Source organism: Castanea sativa, chromosome 11, assembly GCF_040712315.1.
Source record: "Castanea sativa cultivar Marrone di Chiusa Pesio chromosome 11, ASM4071231v1".
Lineage (NCBI taxonomy): Eukaryota > Viridiplantae > Streptophyta > Magnoliopsida > Fagales > Fagaceae > Castanea > Castanea sativa.
In genome coordinates, this window is record NC_134023.1 from 22,891,299 (window position 1) to 22,903,199 (window position 11,901).

Sequence of the window (11,901 nt, forward strand, 5' to 3'; positions counted from 1 at the left end):
GTACAAACAAATCACCGCGCGTGTCAATTTTATTTTTCCGTTGTATTATATTTTAGTTGGTGATTTGTTTGTGCTGCCACGTATATTGCATGTTAATTTGATTAATTAATAAACTTGGCTAATTAATAACAAGGGGTCAATACATTCTTGGCCTATCAATAGTCTTTCATTTTTATTTTCTAAATATAAAATTAAATAATTATAGTAGTTGTTAATACTCTTTTATTTTTATTGTCTGAGAATGAAATTTTAAAATATGGTAATAATATTATTAATAGTTTCTTATTTTAATTTGTGGCAAGAATCAAATGGAAGATTTAAATATAAAATACGATTTAAATTAGCTTAAAAAATATGTATTATAATATAAATATGTAAAATTGTAAGACCTTCAAAGTTTATGTTGCAAAATATAATGAGGTTGACCAAAAGTTAGGAAAAAGTTTACCTCCAAACCTATTTGGAAAAATTTTCATCCAACTTACTACACGGTGGTTAAAAAAAAAGCATATATCCATATGTACTTTTAGTCACATGACCTATTTTATGAGTTATGTGACTTGTTTAAATAATGTACCTGAATAGTTTTCTCAATCACTATGTAATAGATTGGAGGAGACTTGTGTCTCAAACGTTAAATATCTTTGATTTTATATAGTGTATTGTAAATTATTGACTATAGATTTTTGTAACATAGGGTGAACTCCACAAGTGCAAAACCCACCCCATGTGAAATGTTCCCACAAGCGTATAACCTACCAATGAACACTTTTGTGATATTGGAAAGAGATTTAAACTATAAAGTACAAACATTTTTGTTGGAGATACCAAAAGGTGCTTGTTGCCAATGACAGAACTAAAATTTTAGTTAAGGGTGGCAAGATTTATATAAAATATTGAAAATAAATTTTATTTTAAAATATTTATTAATATAATAAAAAATAGTAAATTTATTAAACAAAATATTTGACTAACATAGAAAATATAATGTATATGTGAGCTATACTTCTTTTTTCCATGCTTAGCTTCGATTTATTTGCTCAAGTATGATATTATAGTTATTATAATCATTGTTATGCTAAAAGCCTTACACTACTTCATAAAACAAATATATATATATATATATATTCCAATCAAGTAAAACAATTAAAATAATCAATAAATTCTCATTACTATATGAAGTAAAAAGAATAATATAAATATACAATATTCAAACAAATCATTTGAATACTTAAAAGTAATATGAGAAAATAAATTATCATAGAATCGAATTAGATTCTCAACTTTGTATCACGTGTCCTTTTTTTTTGTTAAGTGAGTTATTGGGTTCAAAACTTTGCTCTCTCTCTCTCTCTCTCTCTCTCTCTCTCTCTCTCTCTCTCTCTCTCATACCCGATGATCTCTAAAGTGATTTTTTTTTACCTAATATTCTCCCTTTCTTAACTCTTTCAAGTGCCAGAGGTCTCTAAAACACTAAATTTGTACTTTTAAATCATAGCACGTTATTATTGCTAATAGAATAAGAAATAGTCCCCAAAAATCCATAACACGACTCAAATCGTTTTAAAGAAAAAAGATGCAAGCTAAACTATTTCATTTCGACACACTTCATCCCTTTTTTTTCTTTTTAGAAAAATAATATTAATAACATATAACAAATCCCGTGCATTGCATGGGTCACATCCTAGCTTCCATAAGCCAACTAAACATTAACATTATATTATAAAAACATTTATGCTAACTCCAATGCATTGAAGAAACAAATAATGTGATTAAAAAAATATATAATTAACTTACTACACCACTTAATAAATAATTTCTAATTTTATGACATTTACTCTATAGTCTAAATTCTTGTTTCCCTTAATTTTTTAATACAACATTAAGTTAACAAAAAAATTCTGCATGTTATGGCAATATTACTTCATGTTATCACTTTAAATATTTTAAACATTCTATATATAACCTTTTTACTTAGCTATTTGCAGCATTATCCGTGCATCGTGTGAGCCCATAGGGAGTAGAAATAAAAGATAAAAAATAAAATAAAATAGAGGAGAATCAAAGAAGAATTTTGTACCTTCAAATAAAAACACTAGCTGTCAATGCCATTCTTATTCAAAGTTTCATACCACTTTTTAAAGGGTATTTGGTAAGCCAAAGATAGATTTTGAAGAGAGTTAAATACTAATATGAGACTGGAAAGGAGGGCACGGGTAAGCTAAAGAGAAGACTTATAATATGTGGTTGGAAAGGAAAGTGATAGTCTAAAAAGCACCGAGTAAGCTAATGCTAAAAGTCAAAACTAAAATGCTAAAAGTCAAAGTTAAAAAAGAATGTGTAAAATTGAGAAAGGGCATAGATCTTGAGAGAGACACGGGAATGACACAAATTGGGGCGATAATAATGCTATTACACACGCTTTCTCTCTTTGTCGCAACTCACAAATGGTTTATGTGGCAAACAATGATGTGTCTATCAAATAGATTCACCATTTTTTTCTCCTAGTAATTCGCCGCGAAAGACCGTTGTTACTTGTAACTAAAGTGTCACGAATGTATTATTGTGTGCCTAATAATTTTATAGAAGTAATACTATATTTATAATATTTTCACAATATTTTCAGAATAAATTCTAGATAATAAGATGTCATTGATTCTAATTTGAATCTACCACTAAATTTTTTTTTTTTTTTTCATTAGTAATAGCCAATAACAACCTCTTACTTAAAATTTATTATGAATTATACATAACCTACCACTTAGGACCAACTCTTACACATGAGCGGATGAGTCTTATTTAATTGTGACAAAGTTTGTAAAATAACGTGTATGCATGGACTTTTTATTGTTTGGATTGTTTTGTCATAGGAAAAATGTTAGGACTACAACTTATTTTACAACTTGCTCACATGATAAGTCGTAAATGGTGGAACAAAAATGGTGAGTCCATATAAGTTCACAACTTGACCACTCACAACTTGCCACATGTAATTCTAGTATTGTTCTTTGTCTTGGCCATATAAAAGCCATATAAAACTGAGAGGTGCTACGTCTACAACATTTTCACAATAAATCATAGGTGGTTAGTTGTTATTGGTTCAAAATTGAACTTAATACTAAGATTACTTTTTTGTCTTAACAATAACAACGAGTAACAACCTGTCATTTAGGATTTTTTGTGAAAATATTATGGACATATCATCTATACTACTATTTAAGGAGCTTCTCCTGTTTGGATTCCTATTTTTTTAGTTCAAAAATGCCCTTACAATCCTGTGTTTAAATAGAGACAAAACTAAAGGACAATCCGGTAAAAATGCAACTCCAACTCCCACTAAAATATTGCCTAAAAAATAGGACCACTCTCCTATTAATTTTTAAATTGATTTATTCACTTATAAATTAGATTTTTAAAATAAAAATCATATATATATATAAAATAATTAAAAACAGTTTTTTTCTATAAAATAAGACCATTAAAAACTTCTAAAAAACTTCTATGATATATAAGCCGTTTGACATTACTTCACGTGTACACATATTAAAAATGAAGAGAGAGAGAGAGGTTGTAAATGCGACCGCGGGATTGACATCCAACGTCTCCTCTGAATGAAACGGAGAAAGAGAAAGAAACAAACAACAACGTTCATATTGTTCATGAGTTAGTTTTTGTTTGGTTTTTTGTTTTTTTTTTTTTTTTCCCTTTTTTGGTTTTAAAATTTTGTTTGTTTAAACAGAAAGAAAATGAAACAATATAAAGAATGTCTGTCTAAAAATAGAATATAAAAGCCGACAATTCCGGAATTTAGTGGCTCTAGGATTATGTCACCTAATTCTCCGCGTTCCTCTTTTAATTTTTTTATTTTTTAAATTTCCCAAACAATCAAACCGTTTAAAGCTATTGCCAATACCCAATAATAGCTTCTCCAACCTCCTGGGTCCCAAGTCCCAACCACAATTGCATTCTGAATGATACACATAAACAAGAAAAATAATGAAAACCCACTTCAAGAATTCCATTTTCTTTCATCTTTCTTCTAGATAATTATGCTGATCTCTATTTTACCAGAAAGAAAGTAATTGGCTTTTGTACATACATTTGTTTAACTGTTTGTTACAAAGTCTGTTTCTTTTATGTGATTTAATCAGCAAAGAACGTGATGCTTGAATATAGCTATGGAACCCTTCTTCATTTTTTTGGCTTAGCTGTACCTCATGGATAACCATAACGACGATACAACGCCAATTGTTCCGATCCATTACAATTTGGAGGTTCATTTTTCTTAATTCTTCTTCTTTATATGTTCTTAAAAACTATAGTATATATATGTGTGGCATTTGCCAACTTTTTTTTCCTTGTTAATGACAGATGGGGTCCTTAGATGGAAGAGCAGTGATTGAATTTGAGGATGAGAGCCTAGTTAGTCCTGCTGCTGCATCAATTTCTACAAACAAACATTCTTTTCATGAGATTACGCATATATCAGCTGCTACTTCAGCAAAAAGTTTTAAACAACACATGAGGAATAGTGTGATCGATAGCATCAAGATCGTAATTTTCTCAGCCAAAATCAACATACTCATGCCACTTGGCCCTCTAGCAATCTTGGTTGATAAAATGTCTGGCAGTCATGTGAGAAAACTGTGTTTATGCACATTAATTAGTATCTTCTTCTATATCATTTTTATACGGATGATATATTGTGTTTTGTTTTGATGATTTGTTTCTTCAATTGCATTTCAGGGTTGGGTCTTCTTTTTAAGCTTATTGGGTATTATACCTTTGGCTGAACGTCTAGGTTATGCTACAGAGTAAGCTATCTCACATCTTATCTGTAATGTTAGCCGAGTACTTTTTCGTTTTAGTGCAATTCTAACTTTGCATTTATTTGGATTGACAAATGAAGTATTTTACAATGCTTGGGCTTGCTTTGATGCAGGCAGCTGGCTTGCTTTACTGGACCAATAGGTAATTTTATTGCTAAATGTCTCCACTTGTAAATCTTTAATATTTATAGAACATGAATTTTTTTTTAGCAAGTGTAACATGTAGTTTTAGTTTATGTTGATCTGTTATGCAAGATTTCAACACAAATTCTGTCCTTTTGTGTGATTTTAAGCTTTGTTTCATTAACATTAACATTAACAGAGTATTGACTGATAAAACAATGATAGCATAGTTTAAAAATAGGCATAAACACATAAATTGAACTAATGAATTGGGTAAAGCACATCATTACATGTTATTTGGTAAAAAGTTAGTTTTCATGTGTTGTATTTGTCTTAAATACTAATGTTGCACTGAAAGTTGCTTATTATACCTTAAATCTAAATATCCTGAAAGTATGCACCATAAGCATGAAGTTTATTACATGAAATTGCAAGAGAGAATAATAATTTCCATTTCATGCAAAAGATTCTTTTCATTTTTCCTCTAGGGCCCGTTTGATTGGAGATTTCTAGTATCATTGTTTAAAATAATATGAGAACTGTGGTTTAAAAAGTGTTGTGAAAACATGTTTCAAATAACATGTTTCCATGTGTGAAAAAACATAATTGTGCGTTTGGTCTGTGTGTGTATTTTTTTTTTAAAAAAAGCTGACAAGCAGTTAATATTTTTTTTATTTGAGGAGAGAGAGAAGTCGGTTTGTGTTATCTCTTCTATTGCTAAATGTTGTGTGTTAATTTATGTTAGTCTTGATGGCTCACTTGATGATATGTTATCCTTTCTTCCAATAATCTAGAGAAATCCATCCTGTCTATTAACAATAAATCTGGATTAGATCAGGCCAATTAGGATGTATTAGGCTATGCATTTTTGAATGGGTTCCTTGAACCATGCATAATTGCTTACTAATGGAGGCTGAATTAAAACCTTATTCCCACAATCTCCACTTATACAAGTTACATGGGTTTTGTGTGTGTATGTGTCACTGTGACTGATAATTTTCTATTTTGGATAACTTGTTATTCTTTCATTTGAGCTTTGCAGTTGGAGGTCTTCTAAATGCTACTTTCGGAAATATTACTGAATTGATAATATCAATTTATGCATTGAAGAGTGGCATGATACGTGTTGTTCAACAGTCATTACTGGGCTCAATTTTGTCTAACATGTTGTTGGTGCTTGGATGCGCATTTTTCAGTGGTGGAATTGTGTTTTATGAGAAGGAACAAGTGTTCGATAAGGTATGTTTTTCATCACTGGAGGAGCATATTTTCTATTTAGCCTTTGAAACAAAAGAACCATATTTGGTTGACTACACTTTCTCTCTTGATTCATTCAAACCTTGGTTAAAAATAATGTTCAAATTATTCTATTCTTCTCAGGCAACTGCTTCAGTGGACTCTGGTTTGCTGTTAATGGCAGTCATGGGCCTACTATTTCCTGCTGTCCTTCATTCTACACACACAGAGTTACATTTTGGGAAGTCAGAGTTAGCACTGTCAAGGTTTAGTAGTTGTATTATGCTTGTGGCATATGCTTCCTATCTTGCTTATCAACTGAAGAGGCAGAAGAATCAATACATCCCAGTTGATGGGGTGGGTACTTTGATATCAAATTCTTACATGCGTTCTCTTTGGATCTTTGCTTTTGATGTTTGACATCGAACACATTACACAATATTTACTAATTTTACACCGTCAATCTTCTATAGGGTACTGGTAAAAGTTTAAATCATTGTATTATCATAATCTGTAATGTGGATCTTTTACCAATTTATTGTTTTGTAAACGCATGAAGAATTCCTTTAGGTTCAAAACTTATGCTTAGAACTAGTACTAAATTTTTTATATTGCTTTTCTAGCTGTTTCTATTGATAGTAAGTTTCTTATAATTGCATCAGATTAACATGTATTAGATAAGTTTGTATATTTCTTATGATATGTGTGAGATTAATAAGAAGACTCAGTCCATGATCAAATAAGAAACATATAATGTGTAAGCTTAAGCAAACAGTAGAATGGTATGGATAGACTAGGCTGTAATAGAATATTCATTCAGTTCTTATATAAGCTCTTGAAAGCTTGTTCAAGTTTCTACTTTTATCTGTTATTAATGGTTTGTCTGATAAATGGAATAAATTCAGGGAGAGACTCCAACTGAAGAAGGTTCAGATGAGGAAGAAGCTCCTGAAATCTCTATGTGGGAATCAATAATATGGCTATCTATTTTGACTGCATGGGTTTCATTCCTCTCAGAATATTTAGTTAATGCCATTGAGGTAATTATATGTTGTGAATCTGTGCTGTTCTTTGCACATCTTTAATACATCTTCTATTGGGATATTGATAGAGGTAACTTCTGAAGATAAAAAACTCATATTTTTTACCTCTTGGTGGAAATGGTGTCTATTTCTTTATTTTAAAACTGTTTTAACTAAATTATTATTGATCTTTGATGCATTTTGTTCATCAGATGTCCAGTAGTTTTTTCAACAAAAAGATCCCTTCATCTTCCTCTAAGTTATACATAATTTTCATTTCTTTTTAAGCAAATGTCTTCTTATATAATAAAAATCTTTTTTAGTTTTTTTTATAGTGGAGGGAATTGGTTTGTATCTTTTATGTAGTTCTGGGATGTTCTTACAGTAGAAGTCATTAATCATTATGCGTTCAGGGGGCATCTGCTTCACTAAAAATCCCGGTAGCATTTATCAGTGTTATTCTGCTCCCAATCGTTGGGAATGCAGCAGAGCATGCAGGAGCCGTTATGTTTGCCATGAAAGACAAGCTTGTAAGTGCTTATACTGCTAGTGGAATTCCACAACTATGCGTGACCAATCATACTTATTTAATGTACTGAAGTTTTAATTTACTCAATATCTTATGTAGGATATATCTTTGGGAGTGGCAATAGGCTCATCAACACAGATAGCTATGTTTGGGGTGAGTTTCAAACGTTATATAGTGATTATTTATTTCTTCTTAATGCCATTTTCTTTCTAAGTGCAACCATAGCATATTATATTTATGTCCCTTTCCAAAAAAACCATTTTATTCTTACTTTGATGTATACATTTTTCCAACTTGGAGGAAATGATTCTAGCTATATGCTTTGTAAAAGTAATAAAAAGAACAAAAAATAATATATATATATATATATATATATATAGAATTGCTGAAAATGTGTTGAAAGGTGCTTCTTTTTCTCTTTGTTGTTTGTGGCAGAACTTGGAATGGTTATTTTGGAATGATGATCAGAAATATTCTTGCATTGTCTGGCCAATTAGGTTGAAACTCTCTAAAAAAAAGCTTATTATAGTTTTTTAACAGTCCTAAGGAGTGTTTGATCTGCTTAAAATGCTTAAGCACCATGGTTACTTACAAATCTTGTCAGTACTATGTGGGGTAGTCCATTGTTATATGTAACACTTTTTCTTGCCCTCTTTGTGTTAAATTTCCACTGACTCATATAAAATGGTTGCTATGACTGCAGATTCCCTTTTGTGTGGTCGCTGGTTGGGTCATGGGGCGTCCCATGGACTTAAATTTTCAACTTTTTGAGACAGCTACACTTTTTATATCTGTTCTGGTGGTAGCCTTCATGGTGCAGGTAGGTAGCTGAGCCTTCATTGAGTTAGATGACTGTTATTCTTGGAAAAGATCAATCTACATTAATATTTAGCAATGAGAAGACATTTTCTGATTATAATGTTCTAATCGTGTATTACCACACAAAATGTGACAGACACACAAACATTAAAATTTGTAGTGCCTTTTGTCTGAAAATTTTTTCCTTCTGTGGATTGTTCTTTATATAACTACCATTTTGACCATGCAGGATGGAACTTCTAATTACTTAAAAGGATTAATGCTCGTTCTTTGCTACCTAATAGTTGCTGCAAGTTTCTTTGTACATATAGACCCTTCTTCAATTGGTTAGTTATCACCTATTAGAAATTTTGAATTGTGTCCACTCATTACTATTTATGCCCACAGAGTTACTTTATTTCTTAAATATTATGCTTTCAATATCTTTTGCAACAAGAAAAATTATAATTTTTTAGTTCCACATTTTGGAGGATCAGTTTGTTCTTGGAAAACAAAGAGGAATAATTTCTTAAATTGGTGGATAGCCAGTTTCTCTCACACACTCAAAGACATCGGTGTGCTCTAAATTTTTTGTTTATGCTTTAACTAAAACACCCTGGGAATATGGTTTTGCAGCGGACAAGCCCCCTAAACCAAGTCATTGAGGACATTTTATTATAAAGTGAATCTGCTAAAGATCAAGCTCCACTTTGTGCAGTGATGAAGTGTTTTTGCAGAAACTCCCTAAAACATAGTCAATTCATGGGTAAACTTTAAGAAGGTTGATATTTGGAAGCTCAAGGTTTATCTTGTCAGTGCATAGCTTCCAACATTGAACCATTCCACGATCCAAGTTTAAAGTGTTCTTTAGTGCACTTCTTTGATGTGGTGGGCAATGGATACTTACTTGTCCCTCACGGAAAACTAAAGAAAAATTGTTTGAATATAGGATCCAGGTTTTATATTGAATTTCACAGGGTAGGAATGGTTGAAGTCAAAATGTGAAAAGTCTCAAGGATACTCTTCTTTCTTTTTTTGGCTATTAACTAGTAACTGCTGATACAAAATGGACTTATGTTTTCATCCATATGTTTTGTCTCTTACTTCTCCATTTAATCAAGGCAAGTATAGTGTATACTATGGAGAGGTCTTGTTAGTACATATTATACACATATTGAGAAAGTTGTTCACTATTTTGACATTGTTAAATGGATTGCCATTCAGCCTTCTATCAGAATTGTTACTAGAGGCTTCAATTTTGTGTTTTTTTATTTTGTTCTTGTTTTTCCCCCCCTCCTATCAAGTGGGACAAAAATTGAATTGTTCTTTGATCTTTCTTTTTGGTTCTATAATTGGAAGAGTATAATAGTAATAATTTCCTAACTAAAATTGTGAAAGTGTAAATCTCAGCTCACATTGACGGCGCGACCCTTGGAAAACGTAGGGGATGAGATTGTTGGTAATCTCTCTGATTGCTTTCTGCTACTTAGCCAAGTTTTTCTAGTGATTTCAATCATATCAATGATAATTTTTGCATGTGTTGATGGTCCAAATGGTGAAGATCCTGCTAACAAAGACAAACGCGGTGGTGATGGTGGTGGCTGCGGAGGTGGAGGTGGTGGTTGTGGTGGTGGTGGCTGTGGTGGTTGAGAACAGCACTGTCTTCAACCCTTGTGTCATTAATATTCAATGCATTCGTCTTCTATAAGCCTGTCATATGCTGATCCTCCATACTACATGTTATATCTGTGGTACAGTTTTAGTCAAGGTTGAAAGGCCTTACAAATATGATGTATGCTGGGATGATTGTTTGCAGCTCATACTGTTTGTGGATTCTGTGTCTGTGTTTTGAGCTTGTCTTTTGGTTTGTATGTAGCATTGTATACTCAGTGTTTTCATTGAACAAATTCTTTTTTTTTGATACATTGAACAAATTCTTAATCATCCAAGAATTTGTACAAGAATTATTTGATTAGTCATGGGCTCAAGTTACTAATAAAGTCTCTTGTCATCCAATAAGACATTAAGGATTTGAACCTTGCCTACACCAAAAGGCTCAAAACCAACTGGTGTATTAGCTTGATGATAAAAAACAATTATCATGGAGGGGACGTAAGTTGAAAATTTATCCTATTTATTTTTTAAAAAATTATTTGCTTAGTTTATAAGATAAACTTAGGTATTATGTCTTTGGGCTTGCTTGAAGGTTTTAAGGCTTAAGGAAGAGTTGTTCATCAAAAAAAAAAATAAAAAAAAATAAAAGCTTAAGGAAGAGTTAAGACCTAAAGGAAATATGTTAGTGGGCGCTATATGCCCTAAGCTTCAGCCTAAACCAAAAAAAAAAAAATATATATATATATATATATATATATATATATATATATCAACATATATACTATATAATAAAAGTTAAGCATAAAAGCTATGGTTGTACCAAGTAGCTACATCGAATTGCAGCAATTTAAAATCAATTTTTAAGATAGACACAAATTCTTAATTGTTCTTATTATCAACTTTTTCTCTATTTATCTTTGGATAGACACAAAAGCATCTTAATTGTTCTTATCAACCTTTCCTCTAATAATCTTTAAATAGACACAAAATTTTTAATTTTCTTATCAACTTTTCCTCTATTTATCTTTGCATAGAAACAAAAACTTAATGTTGATATCAGTTTTTTTTTTTTTTTTCCCCTCCTTCATGTTATGAATAATCTACAAATTTTCCTTTTTTTTAAATACACGATTTTTATCCAAAAAAAAAAAAGAAAAAGAAATTTAAGTCCTTCAACTAAGAGATATTTTTGGATAGACTCAAGTCCAGGATTTTTTGGATAAATCCAAGAGAACATTTTTTTTTAGATAAAAAAAAAAGTTGTACGTTAAAGAAAGAATAAACCTTATTATTATTTCAACTAAAATTCTATTTCAACTAAAATTATGATTCCTTTCTTTTCTTTTCTTTTTTTCCATTTTGTTCATCATTTGATTTATTGAGATTCATAAAAAAGGGTTTCATGAAGCCAAACACGTGGAGCATAAAATGTCAAGTATTTTTTTTTTCTCCTAATTTTTGGTGGGTTTTACTTATTTGTCAAAAACATTGTTGAGACCCAATCGGCATGACAATAAATTCTTAGAATTATAAACATTGATAAAATTGTAGAGTGTTAAAGATAGAAAATGTTCATAATATAAGATGAGGAATTATGTAGATAACTTTTTATTATACATGAAGTTTTATTAGATTAGCAAAGAGGTTGACGTAAACTAAGAAGGCATGTAAAGATCTCATATTTAATCATCTCAAGTAAGTTTACTCAATGCATTAGGTCAATACTCATTCCTTCTTTGTTTACATTATA

The 11,901-nt window shown here is 30.8% G+C and overlaps 1 protein-coding gene across 3 annotated transcripts; it reads left to right on the top strand.

Annotated features, from left to right (window-relative positions):
• The first annotated feature begins 3,554 nt into the window (after nt 1-3,554).
• Nucleotides 3,555-10,513, top strand: LOC142614523 (vacuolar cation/proton exchanger 3-like). 3 transcript variants are annotated; one of them, XM_075787055.1, is made up of 14 exons: nt 3,555-3,663; nt 4,152-4,274; nt 4,372-4,635; nt 4,747-4,814; nt 4,943-4,971; nt 5,995-6,191; nt 6,333-6,545; nt 7,094-7,228; nt 7,624-7,740; nt 7,839-7,892; nt 8,443-8,559; nt 8,788-8,884; nt 9,948-9,996; nt 10,099-10,513. In XM_075787055.1, exons 2-13 carry the CDS (start codon nt 4,218-4,220, stop codon nt 9,986-9,988), a joined length of 1,389 nt encoding a protein of 462 aa, XP_075643170.1. In that variant the 5' UTR covers nt 3,555-3,663; nt 4,152-4,217; the 3' UTR covers nt 9,989-9,996; nt 10,099-10,513. The 3 variants fall into 3 exon arrangements, with proteins under 3 accessions (XP_075643170.1, XP_075643168.1, XP_075643171.1); XM_075787053.1 differs by lacking the exon at nt 3,555-3,663 and having other exon boundaries at nt 3,816-4,274; XM_075787056.1 differs by lacking the exons at nt 3,555-3,663; nt 9,948-9,996; nt 10,099-10,513 and adding an exon at nt 9,174-9,743 and having other exon boundaries at nt 3,818-4,274.
• Nucleotides 10,514-11,901: the final 1,388 nt, after the last annotated feature.